Below are 27,096 nucleotides of genomic sequence, written 5' to 3' on the forward strand. Positions count from 1 at the left end.
TCTGCCTCCCTCTGCCCCTGCTGTCACTATGAGCCGCTGTCTTGCCACACTCTCATTTTCTGCTTTCCTCTCCCTCCCTCCACTCTGTTCGCCTGACGTTCTCTCTGTCACTCCTGATAAGTGTGCCGCCTCCCCCCACCTCTCTCTCTCTCTCTCTCACACACACACACACACACACACACACACACACACACATGCAAGTCAGTGTTCTTGAATTGTTGCACGAGTCGCTGCTTCAAGCAGTGGCGCCAACTGATGGCACTCTTTATTTAAACAGTTCTTCTCTGAATTAACCCTGTTCATTCACCTTTCACTCTACAAGCCTCTTTCTCTGTCTGCCTCTCTCGTGGGCACCTGGCTTGTGCGTGTGTCCGGAGGATTAGTGGGAGCAATCCTCATGCTACCCCTCCTCTCCTTTCCTCTCATCCAAACACCACACAGCCAACCAAACTCCTCTTTTCATCGCAAATCCCAATCCCCGTCTCTCACATATAAAGGAGGAAACAGAGGTGTAGCATGACAAAATAATGGGCTTTTGGCGTTTTTTTTTTTTACACTCACACACAGGTTGAAGACTGATAATCTAAAGACAAAAAGGAGGTGGAAAAGGAGATTCAAAAAATTTAATTACAATAAAACAGAGCAGCTTTACAGCACAGATGATGTTTACATAACAGAGCAGGTTTACAACACCTTTACACAACAAAGCAGCGAAACGTGCACATTTGAACTATTTTACACCAGAGCAGACTTATACAATAGAGCAGCTATACACCACATTTACTTTACAGAGCACCTTTACACAAGTTACACCACCTTTAGACAACACATCAGTTAAAAAACAGCATATTTACAAAACCTTTTGACAACAGAAACACTTTACACCACCTTTAGGTTACAGAGCACACTTACACAACAGAGCAACTCTACACCACATTTACTTCACAGAGCACCTTAACACAAAAGATCAGTTTTACAAGACAGAGCAGATTTACGAACATCAACAGAACAGACTAACTTTATACCACCTTTTTGTAACAGAGCAGATTTACGCAACAGAGCAGCTCTACACCACATACTTTATAAAGCACCTTTACACAGCAGTTACACAACCTTTACACAATGGATCAGTTTTACAAACCTCTACACAACAGATCAACTTTACACCATCTTTATGTTACAGAGCAGGTCTACACATTTACACAACAGATCACCTTTACAAAACAGGTCATATTTAAAATACCTTTACAGAACAGAACAACCTAACTTTTACACATTTGAACAACTTTACACCACCTTTACGTAACATAGCGGGCTTACACAACAGAGCAGCTCTACACATTTACTTCACAGAGCACCTTTACACAATAGATCAGTTTTACAAAACAGCAGATTTACCTTTACACAACAGAACTACTTTACAAACTTCTACAGCCCAGAGAAAATCTACACCACCTATGTGTAACAGAGAAGCTCTATACACCACCTTTACACAATGGATGAATTTTACAAACCACTACACAACTGCACTCCACCTTAATGTAATAGAGCAGGTTTACACAACAGAGCGGTTCTACAACACATTTACTTTACAGAACACCTTTACACAGCAGTTACACAACCTTTACACAATGGATCAGTTTTACAAACTTTACACAACTTTACACCACCTTTATGTAACGGAGCAGCTCTACACCACATTTACTTTACAGAGCACCCCAACACAACTTTACATCCCCTTTATGTAATAGAGCACCTTTACACAACAGATTAGTTTCATAAAACAGCTGATTTACAGCAGTTTACACAACATAACAGCTTTACAAACCTTTACACAACATTTTAACTTTACACCACCTTCACATAACAGAGCAGGCTTACACAACAGAACAGCTTTGCTCCACATTTACTTGATCGAACAGCTTTACACAACAGAATGGTTTTAGAAAACATCGCAGATTTACAACACCTTTACACAACAGAGTAGCTTTCATACCATTTGCTGTTGGCTTCTTATCTTGTTGGCTTGTTAACCTGTTGTTTCAGTTCAATCCTCTTGTGACACCGTCCACTTTCCCTAATCTTGTTTTGACGAATCCCACTGATGTTATAGGCTTTGAAGTTCTCTCAGCCATTACTTGCAACAGCAATTCTGATTGGTAGATCTCTTAGGGTTATGGTAGTGTAGATGTATCTTCAACAATGCAACATTTTGTTCCAGAATCTAAAACAAGATTCTGATATGAAGAAGGCTTAAATGTTAAATTTGAAGGGCACTGTAAATGGTACAGGGAATAATAGTGCATGAATTCATTCCAGTCAATTTGTCTCAATTCACCACACTGTCTTACTAAAACAAAAGTAGTTAGGGCTCCAGCATTTTTGAGCTTAAAGGAGTAGTTCACTTTCAAAAATTTACAGATAAGGTACTCACCCCCTTGTCATCCAAGATGTTCATGTCTTTTTTTCTTCAGTCGTAAGGAAATAATGTTTTTTAAGTAAAATATTTCAGGATTTCTCTCCATATAAAGGACTTCTATGGTGCCCCCGAGTTTGAACTTCCAAAATGCAGCTTCAAAGGGCTCTAAACGATCACAGGGTCTTATCTAGCAAAACGATGGGTTATTTAAACTCATATGCTCATCATGTCTAGCTCGGCAAGACGAGCTTTTGAGATTAAAAAGTAAATAAGTTGTAAATGTTTAAAAAAAAAAAAAAAAATATTTCACTAGATAAGACCCTTCTTCCTCGGCTGGGATCATTTAGAACCCTTTGAAGCTGCATTTAAACTTTTTGGAAGTTCAAACTCGGGGGCACCAAGTCCATTATATGGAGAGAAATCCTGAAATGTTTTCCTCAAAAAACAGCTTTTCTTTACTACTGAAAAAAGAAAGGCATGAACATCTTGGATGGCAAGGGAGTGAGTACATTATCTGTAAATTGTTGTTGTGAAAGTGAACTACTCCTTTAATAAGTGCCAAGACATGTAATATAACCAAGTTACATTTATTTACAGCATAAATCATTGCTTAACATCAAAACTAATTGTTCTGTCACAATCTAAAACTAGAAAAAACTAGACAATACTTGAAATCAGTGCCAGTCCTCCCTACACACAAAGTATGCAAGTTGCGTAGGGCTAGAGGCTAGAGGCTAGAGGCCCTCTTGCCCCAACGATTGACTTGACTTCCAACAATGATGAAAACATGATGCCGCTTTTTGTTCCTTTCCTTTAAAGGGATAGTTCACCCAAAAATTATTCATTACTCACCCTCATGTTATTCATGGACTCCAGTTCCTGTGGTTTTGTGCTGATGGCCGTCTAGGTGACAAGGTCTTCACTGGGGATCTGTCTCTGGGGCTCATCTAGTTGACATGATCTCTGCTGACATTCAGGGCTGTAGATGTCGTCTCTTGGTGCTGATAATAATCCTAATAATGGTGCCTAATAATCCTTTAACAGATTTGAATTATAGAAATGTATTAATGTGTGTAAATCAGATTTAAAAGATGGGTCTTTAATCTAGATTTAAACTGACAGAGTGTGTCTGCCTCCCAAACAATGTTGGGTAGATTGTTGCAGGGTTTGGGCGCTAAATAAGAAAACGATCTGCTGCCCGCACTTGATTTTGATATTCTAGGTTTTTTTGAATTGCCAGAGGTTTGAGAATGCAGCAGACGTGAGGGACTATAATATGATAAGAGCTCACTCAAGTACTGAGGAGCTAAACTATTCAGAGCTTTATAGGTAATTAGCAAGATTATAAAATCTATACAATGTTTAATAGGAAGCCAGTGCAGTGTTGACAGAATCAGGCTAATATTGTCATACTTTCTGGTTCTAGTGAGAACTCTAGCTACTTCATTTTGGACCAGCTGGATTTTGTTTATTAAGCGTGGAGAACAACCACCCAATAAGGCATTACAATAATTTAACCCTGAGGTCATTAAAGCATGAATTAACATTTCCGCATTTGACATTGAGAGCATAGGTTGTAATTTCGCTATATTTTTCAGATGGAAAAATGTGGTTTTGCAAATGCTAGAATTGTGGCTGTCGAAAGAAAGATTGCCATCAAATAGCACATCTAGGTTCCTAACTGATCAGGAAGAATTGAAAGAGCAGCCATCAAGTATTAGACAGTGTTTTAGGGTGTTACATGCAGAGGTTTTAGGTCCAATAAAAAAACACCTTTGTTTTTTATTATTTAGGAGTAAAAAATTACTTGTCATCCAGTTTTTTATATCAACTGTGCATTCCGTCAGTTTTTCAAATTGGTATGTTTCGTCGGGGCGTAAATAAATATAGAGCTGAGTATTATCAGCATAACAGTGAAAGCTAACACCATGTTTCCTGATGATATCTCCTAAGGGTAACATGTAAAGCGTAAAAAGTAATGGTCTTCGTACTGAGCCTTGAGGTGCTCCATATTGCACTTGTGATCGATATGATACGTACCTCTTCATTGACTGCCACGAATTGATGACGGTCAGAAAAATACGATTTGAACATGCCATTGCACTTCCACTAATGCCAACATAATTTTCGAGTCTATTCAAAGAATGTTGTGGTAAATAGTGTCAAACGCAGCACTAAGATCCAGTAGCACTAATAGAGAGATACAATCAAAATCGGATGATAAGAGCAGGTCATTTGTAACTCTAATGAGAGTAGTTTTAGTACTATGATACGCTCTCATTCCTAATTCCTTGTTATCCTTACAGATACTATTTTTCTCTTAGAAAGAACATAATTGTGAGGATACTACCTTTTCTAGTATGACAGAAAAGGGAGATTTGAGATTGGTCTGTAATTAATTAATTTGTTAGGGTCAACTTGTGTTTTTTTAATGAGAGGCTTAATAACAGCCAGTTTGAAGGTTTTGGGGACATATCCTAATGACAGTAGGGCATCTGATGCGATACTGTAGCTGATGGCTGCATGGTTACAATTTTATCTCTAATAGTATCGATCTTGGAATTTAAGTAGTTTATAAAGTCATTACTGCTGTGCTGTGGTGCTTTATTTCGTTAATTTATCAACTGTATTGAACAATTGCTTTTCTGTAGAATAGGGTACATTCACACCAGGCAGTACGAATTTTTTTTTTCCAGCTGTGCTCCATTTTCCAGGCTGCTCTCTTTAGGGCGCGAGTGTGCTCAATAAACCACGGTTTCTTACTGTTTTCCTAAATCTTCCTTAAGCGTAAAGGAGCAACCGTATCTAAAGTGCTAGAAAAGAGAGTCTGTAGTTTCTGTTACATTCTGTTACCATTGGATATGCTGAGGAATTCAGATAAATCAGGAAGATTACTTACAAAGCTTTCTTTTGTGGTAGAAATTATGGTTGTAAGAATGAGTTGAATTTACAGATTTAGCTATATGGAGTATACACAAGACTAGATAATGATCCGAGATATCATCGCTTTGCTGCAGATTTTAATTCTATTTACATCAATTCCATGTGACAGTATTAAATCTAGAGTATATGATTTCGACAATGAGTAGATCCTGGCACATGTTGTCTAACCCAAGTAGTGTTCCGAATGTCTATAAATTCTAATCCCAATGCATCTTTTTTTTAAGCCTTGTATATGAAACCGGGGGAATGTATATTTAATTATTACATAAAGACTACACAGTGTTTTATTTTACAATTTATTATTTTATTCAATATAGTAGGCTATTATTTTTAGCAGGATAAATTAGTTTGTATCATTTTTTCTGTTGTATTTGTAATTTTCTTATTTTTTTTTTTTATTGTATTACTGTTTCAACTCACTGTTATTTGTTGACAGTGAATATGCTCTATTAATATTTAAGGGTTGGGGATCATTTTGGGGTTCTTATGAACGAACCGATAACTCAATATTCAATTACTGTGTCTGTCACTAACATCCTTCACAGACATAAAAAGCTGAATAGGAACTCACTGAGGTGAATCTGGCATGTGCAAAAGAACAGGATTACTGGAGGGACGCTCCGGCGAACAGCAAGGATCAAAGATGATGACCAGGGTGGACTTCTCTTTAGGTAAGATTACATTCCCACCCATGATTGCATGATAATCAGCTTTGCCTGCACATTGCTACCAAGGGGGAAAAGCCCTCGTTTCCCCGGCAGGTGCCTTAATTAAAGCAAGATAATGGGACTGAAACAATCCCCCACCTACTCGTACTCTGTGAGTGGCATAGACTTTATCATAAAAAGAAATGTTTATCCAGCACTTGAAATTCTATTATTACAGACCACATTCACTATAACTACACTTGACAAAAACACATTGCATAATCAATACAATAATAATTACTAAAATGCACATTTATTATAATGTGTGCCCTTCCAGGGGGGAGGGCTCCTCCAGTGCAGTCTGGTTCTTGTAAAGGTATTTTTTCCCCCCACAGTCAGAGTCACCTTTGGCTAGCTGGCTGGGGGAACTAAAGAATAATTGCTGCTTTGCAACAGTGTGGATTGCATTAGAGAAATAAAACTGACTTGACATTTTCAAACACACCATCCAGACAAGAGGTTGTTGGAATATAACAGGTTTTTTATTGCAATATGAACAGCACACCATCATTTGTTAGAAGACTGAAAGGAAAAAATAACACTGCGTCACTGTATCTCCCTGAAGGCCCTCTTCTCAGTGTACTTCAACTTGTACTTCCTCTTAAACCTGAAAGGAGAATAGGAAAGATAAAAAATGGACACACAAATGAAAATTAAACAAAGCATTGCAGCTAACACCACTTAAACACTTCACTTATTTTTATACAAATAAAGCAGTAAAACACTGAACGTACTTGGCTCTTTCTCTGGGCTCAATAATGTTTCTCTTCTGTAAGCTCAAAAATCTATCTTTTAGGATGCTGCCCTCTGGCTGCAGGACAAAGAAACACAAGTTAATACAAATATCGTAACTGCAACTGGGTAAGAGCTCTACACTGGCATAGTTCAACATACCTTTAGAGTGCGAAGAGAGCTGGCAAGCTCGCTGCTCAGTTGAATGTCTAGATCAGGAGTCTGAAACCTATGGAAAATAAATCACCATTTCAATTCCAGGATGCCGTAAAATATCATCAATAAAAGTTATTATAAAGACATGATAAAGCACTGACTTGAGTCTGCCCAGTCGGCGAGGCATGCTTTTCTCTGCCTCTTGTTTGGCCTTGCGTTGAGCCTGCCTCATCTTGGTCCTCTGTTCCCCCTTCTTCAGGTCGGCACCGATGGATCGCAATTGGAACAACTGCTGCCGCTTGTCAATCACATGACGCGCCGCTTTCCTTTGCAACTCCTGTTCAATAAATGAAAGTTTTGAATGTGAATCGAGAAATTCATGCCCAACTGGGTTAACAGGCAAGTCTATTCTGCTTCTTTACCTTAATCCGTTCAGCTTTCTCCTTTTTCCTCTGTTTCTCAGTTTTCTTTTCCTTTGTTGCAGTTGGCCCAATGACTGTGTCTTCGGTGTCCCCTTCTGGAACCTCTGGTTCAATCTCCTCTTCCTCAATCAACCCCTCCACCTGCTCTTTAAAGGTGCTTTCCTAAACAAACATAGTCAAATATATATTCAGGACAGCATTCCAATCTAAACTTATGTTTAGCTAATGTCTAAAATGCAGTGAAAAAACACTATAATATACAGTTGCAATCGAAATTATACAACCCCCTTGACCTGCAAGACATTTTGCTGCAGAGAACACAATTCTGTAAAAACAACTCAACAAAGGCATCAGTACACTATTAGAGAAATGTATTAACACACATTTGAGTCATTCTGAAAACGGAAGCTGATGAATAATGAAAAAAAAAATCTAATTGGCTCTAAACGTTCATGTTCAAAATTATTCAACCCCTAAAAGTCAAATTTGGTGCAGAATCTTTTATTCTTTAAAACCGCCAATAAACGCTGCCTGTAAGTTCTTAGAAGCTTCTGTCACCTCTCTACTGCAATCTTGGCCCATTCCTCGCCTGAAAAAGCTTTGAGATCACTGATAATCTTTGGTTTTCATTTTGCCACTGCTTTCTTCAAATTCAACCAAATGTTTTCAATGAAAATTAAACCTGGAAACTGAACAGGCCACTCAAGTACATTTCATAACTGATCCCTGAACCAAGCATTAGTAAATTTTGGATGTATACTTTGGGATGACTGTCCTGCAGAAAAGTCCATTGATCATCAGCTTCAGTCTTCGCACTAAAGGCATCACAATTCTTGCCAAAATGGCCTGATACTTCAAAGAATCCATGATGTCCTTCATACGGTCATGGTTTCCACTTACTGCTACAATAAAACACCCCTCGAACAGGACTGGTCCACCCCAAAGTTTGACGATGAAGATGGTATTCTTCTGCTCATAAGCTCTGCCTTTTTTGCACCAGACATACTACTTAATATCCATAGGTCCAAAAAGTTCCAGCTTGGTCAGATCACTCTATAAAACATTCTTACAGAACTCCACTTGACCAAGAAGAACAAAAAGGCTGACGTGAACATGTTAAAAGTAATTTAGATAGACATGTGATGTATTCGGCAAGATGTCTCAACACGAAGGCCATAATTGTCTAGTGTTCTTCTTATACACTGCATTGAAATGTTTTTCCTCCTTTCGTTGGGTCATCTTACAAGTCTTCGGCTGTACATTGCAGGCGTTTCCTCAGTTGTTCTGATCAAACATTGTATGATATTGTGCTTTTTTGTTCAACACATTCAAAGGTTTTCTGGTACAACAAATTTTAATCAAGGAATAAAGCTGTTAGCTGTGTCTCTGGGAATCTTTAATGCCTTGGAAATCTTCATATAGCCTTAGACTTTCTAAAGTAAAACAATTATTTATTCTCTGTAGCTTCTCTATAGCTTTTGTGAGAGCTGTGTTGACTTTGTCATATTAGCTACTAAAATTTCAGCACATGCATGGGCTAACTGTATGTATGTGTAACAGCTCAAGCTAATTCTGTTTTCTAATAGAGTTTCTAAAGGCTTAATTATGTTTTAAGACAATTTTATTCTCCACCATACAAATAAGTGACAAAAAAAAAGCAATGTTAAACAGGGGTAGAATAATTATGACATAGCTGTGTTATTAAAAAATCCTAGAACTCAAAAATATTACATTATATGTTGACATTATCACTTTTAAAATGCCAGTAATTGGTTATAGATGCAATTTTTTAAAAGTCCTGGATCTTCAGAAAAGCTTGTATTTGTAAACTACTGCAGTCTCTGGAGGGTTGAATAATTTTGATTGCAACTGTACATGCTTCCACTTATCACAGTATGTCACAAAAGTGAGTACACCCCTCACATTTCAGCAACCATTTTAGTATATCTTCTCAAGGGACAATACTATAGACATGAAACTTGGATATATTTTAGAGTAGTCAATGTGCAGCGTGTATAGCAGTATAGATTTATTGTCCCCTGAAAATTACTCAACATACAGCCATTATTGACAAAACAGCTGGCAACAAAAGAGACTACACCCTAAGTGATAACAGCAGTATGTTGTTTAACCATGCAAAGCGGTTTGGTTTAAATGTGATTTCTGTGTGAGCGGTCCTTCCTACATTGCTACGCTGTTTTCAATCACAATTTTTAATCTTTAAAATGTTGCTAACGTGACCACACCGTAAGGTGTTACCATATGGTTAGAGGTTGTACCTCAGTGGCGAGATCCTCTTTCACAGCCAGCTGACGTGCCAACTTTTCCTGCGCCTTCACCTTCTTAACCTCTTCCTCATGGGCCTCACGAAGCAGGTCCTAGAAAACCACACGCATTGATTTCAAAAACAGATGGTGGTTATCACATCAACATGCCTTTTAAAACAATGAGCTTTGTGTAGCAGAAACAGGCCGCATTTTACCTGATGAGAAAAGAAGTCTGGGTTGTATGAACCTCCAGGAGCGATAACTTCGATCGCAGGAAGAACTGAAGGTTTCTCATTCAATCTATCTGGTCTCTTAAACAAGTGGAGAAAAGTGAACAAGTTAAGCACATGACCACAACAATAACTAAATCTACTGGTTGAAAGTGAATCAATTTGAAGAAAACTGATGAATCATTTCCAAAATAGATCTGTAAATAAAACATTTCTACTTTAGATAGCGTCTTGATTCTGTAGTAAAGTATTTAAGATAAGCTCAGTTCCAGAACAAAAAATAGATCATTTACAGAAAATGTACACACAGAAACAGATAATTTACTCACCCCCTTGTCATCCAAGATTTTCATGTCTTTCTTTCTTCAGTCGTAAAAAAAAAATTATGTTTTTTGAGGAAAACATTTCAGGATTTCTCTTCATAAAGTGGACTTCTATGATGCCTGCGAGTTTGAGTTTGAACTTCCAAAATGCAGTTTGAATGCAGCTTCAAAGGGCTCTAACCCAGCCAAAGAAGAAGGGTCTTACCTAGCAAAATTATCAATTATTTTCAAAAAGAAAAAAAAAACCCTAAACTGTCTTGAACCGGAATACACGCAGAGCTAGACAAGACTAGCATTTAAGGTTAAAAAGTACATTAACTGCATTTTGGAAGTTCAAACTCGCAGGCACCATAGAAGAGAAATCCTGAAATGTTTTCCTCAAAAAAACAATTTCTTTATGACTGAAAGAAGACAGACATGAACATCTTGGATGACAAGGGGGTGAGTAAATCATCTGTAAATTTTTGTTCTGGAAGTGAACCTCACCTTAGTGGGAGAAGACTCCTTGAACACCTGCAGATGACATTGATAATCTAAAAATATACCAAATATTGGCTGATATCCTGGCCGACCACTAGCTACATTTTTTATCAAAATGGTTGTAAATGATCAGAGTTAAAAAGAACAGACTGTTCTCACCTTGACACGCTTTTTCTTAGTCTGTTCAAGGTAGTAGGGATCAGCTGTCTCTGGTGCTGTTGGACATTGACAAGACACATTATGCCACTTGCATACATCACATTACAAGAGAAAGTGAATCTACTCACTGCCTGCACTCCACAGGTCAAAAAATGCTCTTTCTGGATTATTATTGGCCACTGGACGTTCTTTAGCTGATGCCCCAGAGGCAGCTGCAGCCCTTCGGAGTTGAAGAAGCCTTTCCCTCCGTGGCAAAATTCCCATGGCCGCCGACTTTGCTGCTCTTTCTGAGGTACGCCGCTGCTTTTTAGCATTGGGTTGCTGGAACGCCAAGACACTAGAACATTTGGAGAATCAGGGTAATGTAAAAACAGGGTTGGAGATTATCATATCCTAATATATGGTGCAGCATAAAATCCAGCTATTTTTTTTAAGCAAATCTTAACTGCTGTCTTACATAATCAACAAAAAAACCAAAACAACATTATCGTTCAGAGATGTCTGAAATTGGATAACCAGAATATCCTACTTTACCTTCATATACAGAAATACATTCTATATACAGGGTTCCTATACATTTTCCATTTCAAAATTCTAAACTTTTCCAGACTCGAATTCCAAACCTCTCAGTAGATTGTCAGACCATATTTAACATAAATGGTTCATAAAGCATTATTTTCATTTTTATATTTAGTATATAGTACAGTCATCTGTAAAGATTTTTTTCTCAGGGTTTTCTTCATTGATTTTTTTTAAAGTGACAACATTCAGTCATATTTGATTATTACTAAACAATCTGAAAAAAAAAAAAACTGTATGATAAATTTACATTAAATTCTTAATTTTCTATTATAAAAAAAAACTAAATAGGCACAAACACACACATATTTTCCATACTTTCTTTTTTCACTACTTTTCCAGACCTGAAAAATATTTGAATCAAATTCCGCTCTATTCCAAACCCCAGCGAAACCCTGTATATAGCATATTTCAGCTACATTACAGTTTATATCATTGCAAAGGACCCTATATAAAGTTGTAAGTGTTAAGTGAAATTAAAAAGTAAAGTGTCTATATGGCACATCTCAACAACTTGACTGTTGTAGCCCAGCTCTAATCTGCTAAATGTGTCTATAAGGGATTAAAATATTATAAATATTAACACCATAATTGTCTGTAAAGCTGCATTAAAAAAATGCTATACAAATAAAACTGACTTTTAAACCTACAGCAAAGACATGATATGCTTACAATGAAAAATTAAACCAACAATCAGTATCAACTAGAGATCGACCGATATGGGTTTTTCTATAGCCGATGCCGATGTTTAGAGGTCAGGGTCAGCCGATGGCCGATATGTGCTGCCGATTTTTAGGGCCGATATCTTGAAGTTCTTTCCTTTATTTGCATGCTAAAATATCACACTAATAATAAGTGGATGCACATCACTTATATTTTTTCTCTGATTTAGCTAACCGCACACGATCTTCCTATTACAATTTTTCTAATTCTTAGTTTTGCATGATAATATGATGAATGGATGGTTCATTTTAACAGCTGATCTTCACATCGCTGCACACTTATATAGGCTACGCTTAATCATTCGTGCTTTTAAGCCAAATCCAAGCTGATAAATATAAATAAATAAAATAACGTTTACTGACATCTGGACGTGGCAACAGTTATAAACTCGCAGTATTTGAGATGACGGAGAGGACGCTGCGGGTGCATCGGGTACAATCATCAAAATATATTTAAAAGGAAGCTGGTGCCATAGATATATATCCGTAGATGCCTCATTAGCGACTGTTTCTATGGGCCGTTATACGTAAGCAGTCCGCCATTTTGCTGCGGTCCACTTGACGTCATTCACCCATAGATCTATGTAATTGACCACAGAATATTCGAAATGCCACAGTCCTGCACAGCTGTTGGTCTGCGAACCTACAGTATGGTGAATGACGTCAAATGGACTGTTCCAAAATGGCGGACACATCTACGTGCTTGGAGCGGTCCAGTGGGGTATCTACATATATATATCTACGCGTTTTACCGCACCAATAACACAGGGCTGCCCGCAGATGTGCCTGACTTTAAATCGCCGCTACTAAACACGGTTATCGGCCGATGCGATATATAAAAAAAAAAAAAGCCAAATATCGGCCCGATATATCAGCCAAACGATATATCGGTCCGTCGACCTCTAGTATCAACACACCATTAGCCATTTCATACAACAGTTAATTTCATTTCAGCAATTGTTTGCATGTCTCATATCAACTATTACTATATATTACTCAACTACAATATCCAATTTCACTATTATCATCATCATCCTGTTTTGTAGTTAAAATGGCGTTGGGTAAAATAAACAAAACACCACAAACTTTCTCAAACTAAAGAGAAAATGCCCTCAGATCCTGGAAGGTCGTTCACACAACAGCCCTCCAAGTCCAATTGTTTTATCTTCACATTCCCAAAGAAATACTGGGAGCGCAAGGATGAGATCATCAGTGGGCAGAAGCATTTTGAACGTAAATCTTACAGGCAGCAGAGTCGTACTGTACTTACTCTTTTGGGGCAGGTATGTGGGAATTCGACTGAAGAATAAGATCTATCCGCAGAGGTTTAGAGCGTTTACCTTTCCCCGCTGTTGTTTCTAATAACAAGAACAGCAGTTATGGATTGTACAGGATAAAAACGACTACTTAGTATAAAAAATATAAAAAAAGGTAAGTTTTTACCCTTACCTGGTTGTGTATCTTTATCCTTTTTATCTTTTTCACCAACGTCCACAAAGAAGAGAGAGTCGTCTGTTTTTTCAGCTAGCAAGCCCCTATGGATGATGAAAGGAGACAAAAAAAGTCAGTGTTTGTTTAGAATTTTTTAAATGACAGTATCATGAACTGATAGAGGTGGTTAACAGATTCCAGTGGTTAAAGATCTTAGCCTTTGTTAAAGATTCATGCTATTAACTTAAAAGTTCTACTCCAGGGGAATAAGTGCACTATAAACTAACGTTACGTAACAATAATAGTAATGCAAATTTAGCGACTCTGCACATTGTAACTTACACAGAGTCAAATAAACTAACCAGCCACGTGACGCTCATCAACACGTCATATTGTGAACAATCACATATTGCCACAATTAAGGTTTAGTATACAGAATACGGGTATAAAGTATACCATATAGATGCTAACAGACATCAATACTGAATACTAACAATATCTATTATTTTTTTCTGTAATATTAACCACTCATTACTCACCCTGTGGCTCTCTCCTGTAGCCGCACGTCGTCCAGAAATTCCTCCACATCCTGGATATCACTGAATTTGTTCCAGTTCTTTTTCCTATTTTTGTTTACGCGTTTTCGCCGTTTAATATTAGAACTGTCGCCATCCAGATTCGATTTAAGAGACAAAAAACCCGGTTGAGACGCTGCCATGCGTTTATGTCTCCTGGCGGCCGCCATGATGGCACTAAAAAGAGGCGGAGAAAGGAGGGACGTTACGTCACGTCTGTTTATTTGACTCATGAATATTTATTTATTTAAAACATTTAATATTCATAAAAGTAGAAGAAATAGTTCTAAACCTTGTTTAAAGGTTTTTATGATTTATTTTTATTCACATATGGATTTTCTTCAATGCATCGTTAGTAAAAAATTCAAAGATACAATTGCATTTGCTAAAGAGTTAAAGTTGATTGAAAAGTGAAATTACAGACGCTGTCATTTTGGTTGTTTATCTTGTATTTTTGTCCAATTGTATTTTTGTATATTTGTATTTAAAATGTAAATTGTGAACCCGATTTTTTTTTTGATGTCTTGTATTCAAAAATATTGTATATATTGTATATGTTTTGTTGTAGTTTGTAATAATAAAATCTTTTGAATATTATTTGCTATGTATTGTTTGGCCATCCTTGAACCCCTGGCTCTTATCTCTGGCATGTGTTTTCTCACATCTGTATTTTAAATATTATATATTTATATACAGTATTATATTATTACATATATTTTTAAATGATTAAAAAAGTAACACTTGACAACTCATGAGTTTGTTGTTTTAGATGCTTCTGTAGCAGCCTGAATTATAATTTACACTGAAATAAATAGAATACACAGGAAAGTTATACAATTCTAAATTATGTTTAGAAAGAAATTATTAATTATAAACATTATTTAGGCTAACCCTTTCCAAAATTAACAATGCAAAATTAATTGAGTAGCTGTTTTGAATAATTTAATTGCCATCTTTCTTTTGGCATGCGATGAAATGCCTAACTTTCCGTATATGAAAATAAAGTAAAAATTAATTTCGGCATTTTCACTGTATCATTGTATTTGGGAAGTTAATGGCCATTATTTATTTGTTTCTGTTACTAATGTCATATTAAATTTAGCATTTCTAAAACCCAGTTGTTTACAGACAGTCATTTTATATACTGTACGTATATAAAATTATCTAAAAAGACATTCAGATCAAAGAGCTCTATGAATTAATATTCATAAACTAGTACTTTCTCAGTCCCTTAGATGGCAGTAATGAAGCTCAAGCAGCATGAGTGAAGAAGAGCTGAAAGGCGGTACTGATGTGACACGCATGGAAAAAAAAAGTTGGAAGAAGAAGAAGATAAATAAAGTACTGTACACAACAGAGACAAGATTTTGAGAAGATTTACTTTATTGAATATATAAAATCTGTACGCCGGATGATTAGTTTTGACGCGCGATGATGATGCTCTCGTAAGCAGATACAGCAGGATGTTCATTGACAGACACTTTCCACAGAGATCACTGCACATAATCCAATATACAATTGATGAATTGGACTAATTGCCTCTGAACGACAATGAGTCTGGCGCTGCATGAGCTGCTAACGTGCTGCCGAGGACTTGAAAATGAGAAAGCCACAGAGAGAAAGGTGTGTAAAACATCTTGTCCTTTCTTGTGCATACTCTTAAATCAGTGGCCTGTTTTACATAAGAAATGCTGGATTATTTTATGACCAATCACTAAAGTCCAAAGATTGTGTGCAACAAGATCAGTGACAACAGCAACGAGGAAAAACTAAAATAAATTAAATTAAATTGAAAATGGCTTTTACATTTTTATCCAGTTCATGAATTTAAATTGAGGAACAGTAAGATTTTAAATGTTTTTTTATTTTATTTTATGTTTTTTATTTATTTTATTAAAAGTACAGCAAAAACTGTAGAATTTTAACTGATTTTTACTAGAATTTTTACTATGAAAAATAACGACTTTCTGTTTGAATATATTTAAAAATGTAATTTATTCCTGTGATTTCAAAGCTGAATTTTTAGCATAATTTCTTCAGTCACATGAACCTTCAGAAATCATTCTAACAATATGATTTGCTGCTCAAAAATCATTTATTATATTATGATGTTGAAAAATCTGATCGGATTTTTTTCAGTTTTTTTGTATGAATAGACAGTTCAGAAGAACAGCATTTATCTGAAATGGAAATATTTTGCCAACTTTTAAATGTCGTTATCATGACTTTTGATCAATTTAAAGCATCCTTGCTAAATAAAAGTATTAATTTCAATAATCCCCCCCAGATAAATTCTGATCTTTGGATCTTTCTATTTATTAAAGAATCCTTAGAATCCTGAAAAAAAAATGCACTTAACTGTTTTAAATATTAATAATAATAATTAAAAAAATGTTTTTTGAACAGCAAATTAGCATATTGGAATGATTTCTAAAGGATCATGTGACACTGAAGACTGCACTAATGATGCTGAAAATTTAGCTTTGATCGCATGAACAAATTACATTTTAAAATATATTCAAATAGAAAGCAGTTATTTTAAATAGTAAAACTATTTCACAATATTAGTGCTTTTGCTGTATTTTGGATCAAATCAGAGTAGGCTTGGTGAGCTGAAGAGACTACTTTAAAAACAATAAATTTACTGTTCAAAAACTTCTGACTGGTTGTGTATGTTGAATTTCCAAGGAGGTAAAATTGAAATGGACTGACATTAATAAATTAATGAACTTCCAGAAACACTGGGTGATATTAAAATCAATATTTGACTATTTCTCAGAATGCTGTAACTTACCCCATATTTTTTTGTAGTTATCTAAAAACAATGTGAGCAATGAACTACTGGAGATAATAAAGACACAAAACAAACAAAATTTGTTTTTCCAGAAAGAGGTGGATCGCTTCAGGAGACTCATCCGTTCGCCAGACACGGTGGAGGAACTTGATCGTATGTCAGCATGCAAAGGCTCCAAGCAGCTCACCTGGGATGCTGTTTTCCGGTCTGTTACATGTTTTTCAGTTCTGTCTGTTGTCATTCTGTGATGCAAGTTGACAGAGTGCTTATACTGTAATGATTCTTCTGTACAGGTTTTTACAGAAGTTTCTTCAGAAAGAGACAGAAAGTCTACAGTCAGGAAAAGCCAACGTTTCCGCCACCACGCAAGCCAACAGACAGAAAAAGATGCAGGAAATCAGCAGCCTGATGAAGTATTTCATCAGATGCGCCAACCAACGTAATGTCTGAGCAACTATTCATGAGAGTACAAGAGAATGAACGATTTTCTCGATGTGGATGTGTATTGCCGTGCATTAGATAAGTGTCTTTTAGATCTATTAAAGAAAAATGCACTTCTGTTCTGCAGGTGGTCCAAAGTTAAAGTGTGCAGAGCTGATTTCTCACGTGGTGGAGGTTTTACAGAATCCGTTCAGCTGTGTGGCGTACGGCGAGGACTACAGTAGTCTTCTGCTAAAGAACATCCTGTCTGTCCGTAAATACTGGTGTGAGATGAGCCAGCAGCAGTGGCACAGTGAGTGCATGACCAGTGTACCATGTTGATTTGTGTGTATAATTTTTCTTTGTGCACTCAGCAGATCCATTTTTTTCCATCGTTAAAAGGGAAAAAGTGGATTCATACACACACCCTAAGTGCCCCTGTGCCATGTGCTTCAGACTATGTGTTTAAATCAGTAAAATAGAGCCCAGCAACATACTTGTTCCACTTCCGTTGCTGTTGAATCACTATGGTTTCTTATAATGCAAGTTAGAATAGCTAATTGACAGCATCTCAAATCTCAAAGACCAAGGGGCAAACTAGAAAAAGGGACAAAAATGATGACAGCTTGAAATAAAGGCTATACTTTAGCTTTAACAAAAACAAGCAAACAAACAAAAAAGACAATCAGAAGAATATAGCTGCTACCAGCAATTACCAAAGTTTAGAGTTTTCTTATAGGATGTTTAGGCTTTGGTTACACTAGATCATGACCATATTATTAAATGAACATGTTATAACTTTCCAAATGCAAATGTTCCATTTTTTTTTTAATAATTATTAATATAGAGAGTCCTGAGAATTGTACTGCAGTGGTTTTATTGATTTTGAATTTGAATTGAAAATTGTTAGCGCCAACTAATGGCCGATTTCTTTCAAAATTCTTACAGACCTTTAGGGCCATGAGTCGAACATGCCCACCGAGTTTTGTTCCGATTGGCCTCCGTTAACCTTGTCTAATAGGTGCTCAAAATTCAATTTTCAGGTCAGTTGGACTAACTTTTAACCCAAGGCCTTGAAGTTATGAGTCTTTTTGCGCCCTGTAGGATTGGGCCGAGTCTTTGGATCTGAGTAGCGAGCAATACTACTACTATCTGACAAAGTTTCAGCTCTCTAAGCCTTATGGTTTGGTCTGCACAATCAGTTATAGGGAAGAAGAGTAATAAAAAAAATCCTTACAATTACAGTAGGGTTTCAGCACTACATGCTCGAACCCCTAACAATACAATTTTAACTAAATAGGATCATTATTTAATGTCCATGTTTAATAAGTATGATAATATACAATAACAATGTTATGTAATAATGATGATAATACACAATCAGTTGATTATTTTCCTGAAATAAACCAGTTTGTTTGTCCTGACAGTGTTTAATTTAATCATTATGTTTTTCTCTTTCTGTTGTTGTTTTGTTTGTTGCGCAGGTTTGTTAGATTTGTACTGTGGGCTGTTCATTAAGGGATCCAAGTCAATCAACAGAGTCCAAGTGAGTCGCATCATCCACACTGTCGTTTGGGGCTGTTGTGTCCAAATAGAAGGATTATCCCACACTCTCTTTAACTTCTTCCTGAAGGCTCTGAAAAGGTATCAGTTTAAATATCACACAAGTGTTTTTTTGTTAATGATCAGATCATATGTTTAACCCTCAAAGACCGAAAATATAGAAAAAACTGAAAAAATTATTTTATTTTTATTCCTTTTCTTTTTAGGAGCACAGTCAAATTTTCAGGAGCACATTCTAAACAATAATCAAAATATCTGATAAGAAATTAGCCTTCCTATTACGAGGTGATATTTGACTCATATTTTAAATAAAAATATATGCTTATATTATATTTACAGAACCTGATAAACTAAATGAAAACTTCCATCACTTGACTTTAGAACTTTGATACAAGTGATAAAAGTTTTTCATGCAAATGATTAGAGTCCATTTCAAATGCTAAATAACCTCTATGCTAAATAACTTCTATACAAATCAATCCCAGTCATACTTACACATTTTAAAGAATTCACCCATTATGCAGAATTCACACATTTCATAGAATTCAAACAATACTGTCTGATAGCTTATTGTGCCCTTTACTTGCCATGCTAATAGCACGGATACATACCCCCACATTCCAGAACATTATTACCTGTCTCTCATGCAGGAGGCAGATATTTGGGCAAACAAGCAAAGCCCCAAAAAATAAAAAACAACAACAACAGGAGCAGTAAATAATTTATTCTTCAACTTATTTAATAAACGTTGAATATTGATTGAAACTCAAAATGGTAACACAAAGACATTTAAAACTTGTGAATGAACAAAAACAGTGTTTCTACTAGTATTTTTTTCACATAGAACAGGTGAGAAGAACAATTTATGTATGTAATGTATGTATGCATGTAAATGCATTGCTACCCCTTTAACCCAATGTTGCAAAGTTACAACACTGACGGAAGCTCAAAATCTAAAATGCTCAAATCATTTGACAATACCTTAATATCTACAGACCAGGGTGGCCGCGGATCCTTAAAAAGTCTTAAAAAGTCTTAAATTCCGTTGTCCTAAAATAAGGCCTTTAAATGTCTTAATTTGTCTTAAATCTAAATCCAAGGGTCTTAAATTTTTTACACTTTGAAAAGGAAAAGTTTATCGTTTTGAGGAGAATCTCCTGCGCACGTTCTAAATCTGTTCTGTTGCTAGACACGCGCTTGCTTGACAACGCCTCAGTGTTGCCAAATTTAGCGGGTTTCCGCCCAACTACACGCATTTGATTTGCAGATTAACTGTTAAGTTTAACCATCATAGAGTAAAAGTTTATAATTAGCACATGTTTTTACGTTGCCGCACACACCTGACGCGAGCACGCGCAGAGAGAGAGAGAGAGAGGAGAGAGAGGCGCGCGGCGCGATTCACACAGATTGATTCCTCTTTAACTGCTATTTGAACGGAAACGTACATACCAAGTCATGTCTTAATACCCGTTTTGGTATTCTGTTTAACAGTCGTTTATGTCTTCAGTGAACCGAAACAGCTGAGAAAGAGATGCGTGCATTTGGCCTTAAAGAGACAGCGTCCTATAAATACCTGCAGTGAGAAACACTAGTTATTTTACAATTAATTATTAAATTTCCCCTCCTGAATACTAGTGTTATTGATTTTATTACTAACTTTATGTTGTATTCATTTACACTTGTCATTTGTGTAATTGTTCTTGTTTTGTTACTGAACTTTAGTTCAGATAGTAGTTTTTGCTGTGGATGAGAAGTAGCCTACCTAAAGTAAGCATTCAGTAATTAGGAAAAAACAAACTTTTTTTTTTTTTCTGATCCGAAAAATGATCCGATCCATGACTCAAAATCCGTGTTTGTTACACTGTTACATTGGCTTCAAAGTGTGTGAGAGCCTTGACTTTGTCATGGAATAGAAAATAATTTCTTCTTCTGGAATAGTGTTTTCTGTTGAATATTCCCAAGAATAATCAGTTAAATAAAATAATAATTTAAAATATCTTCATAGTTTTGTGCTAGACTTTTGCGGGACTTTCAATTTGGTCTTAAATTTTGTTTGAAAATGGTATTAAAAAGTCTTAAAATGTCTTAAATTTAACTTGGTCAAACCTGTAGACACCCTGACAGACATATTACCAATCACAGAAACAAAATATTGTAGGCCTTTTACTTACTTGAATGTTGATTTATCCAGTCCAGAAAAACAAGGTGATGTGTTTCAAGGAAGGTTCTTCATGTCAACATAAATAGACCTATTTTTTTAAATATAGCATCCAACTGCATTGCAAGGCTGAACAATAAGTCTTAGAGAGAAAAAAATAGGGATGCACCGAAATGAAAATTCTTAGCCGAAGCTGAACAAAATTACACACTGGGCCAAAGGCCGATTACCGAACACGGTTTTCGTGATTTTCCCCCATGTATTTTGCCAGTTATTTTCACCATTGCATAAATTAAATAGCCAATATTTGCTTTTTACAGGTTTGTCTTGCTTTAAAAAAAAAAAAAAATCTAAAAATATTTATTTAACACTGAAAATGTTTAACATTCTAGTAGACATTATAGCCTACCAACAAAGCACAATTTAACTTAAAATTAATAAGTTAGTAAAATAATATTCTTTGGCCATTTTTAAGACCCTCTTCTTGATTCAGGTATGTGTTTTTAAAGTACAAATAAATGCAGCCTTGCTGAGCAAAGGAGAATGTAATGGTTGTTATCATCATTTTTGTCTTACTATTTTATTTTATTTTACAGAACAACAGTAAAATTACAACACTAACATTTATGTTGACTTTTATTTTGGCGGAAACCCGCAAGAAGACCTCGGTACTACTTTTTGCTATATTTATTGATTTATTAATGATTCTCATCACGCAGATTTCCCCTGTGCTTTGGACTTTGAACCCTGGCTAACAAGCTTGTGCAGCGCTGTCAGAATAAATACAATTTATACAATATTATTTATTTTGTATTAGACAACATAATGTTCTGTAGTTTATTTACTAATGGTTTAAGGCCATTTCGCAATTTCAGTCATCATACAGTAACCAGCAACAACCAACCCTTTCTCTTCACATGGAAGACATGCGATGCGGTACTAAACAGTCTTGTGCTGTCAGTGCTTGTAATGATTTTTGTGTCTTTCTCTGACAGTTTTAAATGCTTCCACACTGTCGACATAATTGCTGCATTAACGCGCGCCTTTATTTGATCGTGTTATGTCCTTGTTCGTTATAATTTATTCAGCCTTTTCGTTTATTTCAATATTTTTGGCCGAATAATTTCGGTTATTGAACATTCTGTACATCCCTAATTACAACAGTGGGCCTTACAGGGTCACTTGTGTTCAGGGCTGTCAATAGAAAAAAAATTCACACTTTTTGTCTGATTTATCAAACACTTATCATGAGATCAAGCAGACACCGTTCATTATTTACCATGTTGAACATGTTCATTTTGTTATCATTTGCTATATCCTGTAAAATAAATCATCAGATTGAAGGATGATTCTTACAAAGCTATTTATTGCAGGCTTTTTTTAAAGGTAACTTTAGGTGTCTATTCAAAAAAGGACGGAGACTCCAAAAAGACACCAAATAAGCAACTATAAGGAGTCTATGTGACTCCAATCAGGACCACACAGAGATGCAAAAAACAACTGCATATACCAGCTACAGTACATAGCTCTAGTCAGAATTACTAAACACGGCAACAAACAAATCATGACAGATCAAAACATAATCCTGAATGTGTGGAAACAGCGTGAATGTACAGAAATGTGTCTGTGCATAAATACAATGTTCGATCAGTGCATCAACATGGTTTGTTTGCACATCAATATATTGGACTTGCATGCTTACTGTATGTCTCCTGTGTCACCTCACCTTGATTTCATTACTTATACATCAAATCTTTAGAAGCGAGATCATCTAACTGCGAAACGTAAATTACAATAATGATACAATTTCATATGGTTCAGGAATTTGTTTGTGTTAAATTAGTGTAACGCTTCAAGAATTCTGAATTGATTGCTTACGTTGACATGTTTACATTGACAGCCCTACTTGTGTTTTGATGTTCTTCCTCAGGCCAGATGGACAGTTGATGATTGTGGAGAACCTGGTATCTGCTGTAAACGTTTTTCTGCACTCAGTGCTTTTGTCCAGCAGAAAGAGGGTGTGTAGTTTGGGTGAGGATGTTCTGTCGTCTATGGTGCGTGTATATACTGAGATGAGACCCAGCCCGGTGCTGAAAGAGGAGCTAGTGAAGTTTTTCCATCTCCAGCTTTGTGTTCATCACCCCAAAGGGGCAAAGACTCTTGAGACAGGTACTGATAAAACAATCATTTAAAATGTAGTACATTTTTATATTTTTGCCCTTGCATGTAACTTGTAGGGCCTTTTGATTTCTGCAATGACTTGTGTGCTTGGGGTTGTTGTCTTGCTGCATGAACAAAGTTTTCTTGAGACTCTATTCTTAAACAGGTGTCCTGAAGTTTTCCTTTAGACTTTGCTGGTATAATTCTGAATTCATTGTTCCATCAATGATGGCAGGCTGTTCTGGCCAAGATGCAGCAAAACAGGCCCAAGCCAATGTACTACCACCATCATGTTTCACAGATCGGATAGGATTCTTAAGCTTGAATGCAGTGTGTTCTTTTCTCTGAAAATAATAGCTTCTCATTTAAACCAATAAGTTCAATTTTGGTTTAATCCATCCATTAAACCATTCTCCAATAGTCCCCTGGCTTGTCCACATGATCTTTAGCAAGCAATTTTCTTTTTGGAGAACAGTGGCTTTCTTCTTGCAACTCTGCCATGTGCACCATTGGTTGCTCAGCGTTCTCCTCATGGTGGACTCATGGTCATTAACATTAGCCAATGTAAGAAAGATCTTTAGTTGCTTAAAAGTTACTTAGAAGTTGCCCTGGGAACTTTTTCAACCTTGCAGACTATTACACATTTTGCTTTGGAGTGATCTTGTTGGTCGACCAGTGGTTTTGAATTTCCTCCATTTGTATACAATCTGTCTGACCATGGATTTGTGGAGTCCAAACTCTTTAGAGATAGTTTTGTAACCTTTTCTAGCCTGGTGAGCAACATCAACTCTTTTTCCGAGGTCCTCAGTAATCTTCTTTATTCGTGAAATGATTCACTTCCACAAACATTATCAGACTTTGATAGACCCCTGTTCTTTGAATAAAACAGGTCACGTACTGAGAGACATTTGATAGTCATTGCGCTGACTGAAAACATATCTGCACAGATGGACTTTAATTTCACCTTTAAATTAACTGCTAATCCAAGAGATTCACATACTTTTGCAATGCACAGATATGTAACACTAGATCATTTTTTCTCAATAAATAAATGACAAAATATTTTTCTCTCACTTGTTTGATTGGGTTTTCTTTGTCTATTTTCAGGGCTTAAATGAAAATCTGATGATGTTTTGGGTCATATTTATGCAGAAATATAGAAAATTGTAAAGGGTTCACAAACTTTAAAGCGGCACTGTACATATGTTTACCATAACACTTTGCTGGCACAGGTGCTTGTGCAGAAGACTGGATCAGATGGCAGGGTCAGCTCTGCACCCTCTATGATGCTCTTGTTAGTGAGATCAGTCAGCTCGGCAGCAGAGGGAAATATGCCACCGGCTCTCGTCATATAGCTGTGAAAGAAAATCTCATTGAACTGACAGCTGATGTCTGCCATCAGGTAATGTTTTACTCAGTAATTTATTTGGCTTGTTAGTACTAATTAGGTACTTTGAAGTAGAATATAAATCACATGGTATTTGTATATGGATCGGTTAAAGGTCCATAGTATCACCATCATAACTGTACCATGGTACATAACTTTTATTTAATAAGAAAAACCCATTGTCAATTGGGTTAACACGGTCCTGTTCTATAGCGCTCATTACTATCATTTATTGTTTACAAATTCTAATGTGAATTCTTATAGTTTACATTATTCATAAATGTGCTGTGTCTTCCTAGTTGTTCAGTCAAAGCACTCATATTTCGGAAGTGACAACATCTTTCTGTCGGGATACTCAGCGGGATAGTCCGCAGAGCTGCAAACGCAGACGAATTGAGCCACCGCTGATAAATTGGGAGGTGATACGATCCAAACTGCAGCCCCACCACAGCGACTTTGACATGATTCCCTGGTAGAGTTTTATTTAAACATTAAATCATAAATAAGTCGTAAAATACTGATTTTTGGCCTGTCCTGTAGCAAGATTTGACATTTTGACTGTATGGAGTTAAAATTTTATAAGAATATCATAATTTAAACATAACTGTTTATTTCATTTTATTTATTTTTTTTTTTTTTTGCAATGAAATATCCTTGCTTATTTGTCAACAAAAGTCTGCTGGATGACATAAAATGGGTCTTAAAAGGTGTGTAATACTGAAGTAATTTATCTTAATATTGTTTGTTTTCGGTGTTGAAACTGTCGATTGACAGGTTACAGGTCACAGCTGCTCTGATATCCAAATACCCATCGATCTTGCCTGTTGATGATCTTATGCCTCTGCTCGGGTTGCTCTGCCAGCTTCAGGGTGAACAGCAGCGTCGAGGCGAGAGGGGGCCATACGTCCTGCACTGCCTGAGGGAGGTGGCGCTCTGCCATGCCAAGAGCTCAGCGAACTGCTCTGTTCATGCAGCTGAGGTGGGCCGTCTTTGGGGCAGAGTTTGGGCTCTGGCTCTGCGTGGAGTTGGCTCAGCCCAGACCGGGGGTTTGTGTCTGGAGCTGTTGCATGTCATGGTGCAAGAATCTCTGGTGCCTGTTGATAGAGAGTTCTGGAAAGTCTTCTCTGGTGCTGTTTGCAAGCCCTCTCTGTAAGTTTCACAGTACCCACTGTTCATCATAACAAATTTAGCTTGAGTATAAATATACTTATATTACCTATTCAAGGAATTTTCAAAATAGAATCCCAATTTATCTCTCATGGGGAAAATAGTTTGCACTCTTAGTTTATGAAATAGAAAATATGATTTATTATTAGAATTATCAATGTTGGAAACAGCTGTGCTGCAAATGTTTTTTGGAACCTGTGATTCTTTTTTTTCAGGATCTTTGATGAATAGCAAGTTAAAAAGAACAGCATTTATTTAAAATATAAATCTTTTCTAACAATGTACATCTTTTTTTTATCAATTTAAGACATCCTTAATAATAAATCAGCATATTAGAATGATTTCAGAAGGATCATGTGACACTGAAGACTGGAGTAATGATGCTGAAAATATCACAGGAATAAATTACATTTTAAAGCAATTGGAAACTGTCATGTTCACTTTTTATTGTTTCTCCTAGCGTTGGTGCCCTCTGCTTGGCCCAGGCCTTGTTGAAGTGCTCTATCCCTAAAAGTGTTTACAGTCAAGACCTCTCCAGTGGAGTGCTGATGGAGATGGGTGGAGAGCCGCCCACTCTGAGAGACTCGATCATCAGCTGGCTGGTCATGAACGAACAGAATGAGGAGACAGAGGAGAACAGCAAACCTCACCTCATTATCACCAGGTCCAGCGTCTCTATATTACTTAATAGTGTAGCATAAAACTTTTGCATGGGCAAGGACTGCTCCGGTTTTCTTTAAAATTGCAAAAAAAAAAAAAGAAATAGATTTAACGATTAGCCATTTTATCCAGTTTCAGAAAGGTCACATTTCTCCTTTATATTATAAGTTGCTACTAATGTAAGTATGCCAACATTTTCTTGTGTGTATGTTTGTAGGGATTTTCCACTGAACCTCATTCCTAGAGTTTTGGTGTCTTTGACACTGAAAGACAGCAGGGCAGGACTGGCATTTCTGATGGGCAGCCTGAAGCCAGAGAGGTGAGTGTGGTGCACACATAGACCAGCTGTAACAAAAGTGGCAAGTAGTGTTATTGCAGTATGTCTACTGTGAATAGTATGCAGATCAGAATATTTATTCAGAAATCAAAAGCATACTCATCATATAAAATGTGCAAATAAATTGCATTCTTGAATAAATTAATAGGACAAAAAATGAATGTCATGTCACTGACCTATTAACTAATAGTGTATCCAATTTTTCCTCAATGCGGAAGTACAGTCGTGGCCAAAAGTTTTGAGAATGACACAAATATTAGTTTTCACAAAGTTTGCTGCTAAACTGCTTTTAGATTTTTGTTTCA

The 27,096-nt window shown here is 36.4% G+C and overlaps 2 protein-coding genes across 2 annotated transcripts in view; one reads left to right on the forward strand and one right to left on the reverse strand.

The window, feature by feature from the left end:
• Positions 1 to 6,529: 6,529 nt before the first annotated feature.
• Positions 6,530 to 14,315, reverse strand: nop53 (NOP53 ribosome biogenesis factor). Its single transcript, XM_073817868.1, has 12 exons — positions 14,110 to 14,315; positions 13,589 to 13,674; positions 13,410 to 13,497; positions 10,967 to 11,175; positions 10,839 to 10,894; positions 9,862 to 9,957; positions 9,659 to 9,757; positions 7,380 to 7,541; positions 7,119 to 7,294; positions 6,964 to 7,030; positions 6,804 to 6,880; positions 6,530 to 6,676 (listed from the first exon to the last, which is right to left on the reverse strand). The coding sequence occupies exons 1-12, from the start codon at positions 14,313 to 14,315 to the stop codon at positions 6,616 to 6,618; spliced, it is 1,383 nt and encodes a 460-aa protein (XP_073673969.1). The 3' UTR covers positions 6,530 to 6,615.
• A 1,172-nt stretch (positions 14,316 to 15,487) lies between these two features.
• The window catches only part of atm (ATM serine/threonine kinase), a 71,898-nt gene continuing 60,289 nt past the window's right edge, over positions 15,488 to 27,096 (forward strand). Inside the window, exons 1-11 of the mRNA XM_073817380.1 lie at positions 15,488 to 15,768; positions 17,032 to 17,144; positions 17,233 to 17,378; positions 17,508 to 17,672; positions 18,844 to 19,009; positions 23,011 to 23,249; positions 24,473 to 24,642; positions 24,927 to 25,099; positions 25,402 to 25,776; positions 26,255 to 26,458; positions 26,672 to 26,773. Coding sequence (XP_073673481.1) covers positions 15,697 to 15,768; positions 17,032 to 17,144; positions 17,233 to 17,378; positions 17,508 to 17,672; positions 18,844 to 19,009; positions 23,011 to 23,249; positions 24,473 to 24,642; positions 24,927 to 25,099; positions 25,402 to 25,776; positions 26,255 to 26,458; positions 26,672 to 26,773 — 1,925 coding nt within the window. The 5' untranslated portion in view covers positions 15,488 to 15,696. The remainder of the gene's footprint in view (positions 15,769 to 17,031; positions 17,145 to 17,232; positions 17,379 to 17,507; positions 17,673 to 18,843; positions 19,010 to 23,010; positions 23,250 to 24,472; positions 24,643 to 24,926; positions 25,100 to 25,401; positions 25,777 to 26,254; positions 26,459 to 26,671; positions 26,774 to 27,096) is intronic.

The sequence above is a fragment of the Garra rufa genome, chromosome 14, assembly GCF_049309525.1.
Source record: "Garra rufa chromosome 14, GarRuf1.0, whole genome shotgun sequence".
Lineage (NCBI taxonomy): Eukaryota > Metazoa > Chordata > Actinopteri > Cypriniformes > Cyprinidae > Garra > Garra rufa.

Excerpts from the sequence above, each read along its gene's own strand:
- nop53 (XM_073817868.1), bottom strand. The coding sequence starts at position 14,315 with ATGGCGGCCGCCAGGAGACATAAACGCATGGCAGCGTCTCAACCGGGT. Across the intron at positions 13,675-14,109 it reads CTACAGGAGAGAGCCACAGG|GGGCTTGCTAGCTGAAAAAA; the intron begins GTGAGTAATGAG and ends CATCATCCATAG. Across the intron at positions 6,677-6,803 it reads GAGCCCAGAGAAAGAGCCAA|GTTTAAGAGGAAGTACAAGT; the intron begins GTACGTTCAGTG and ends TTCTCCTTTCAG.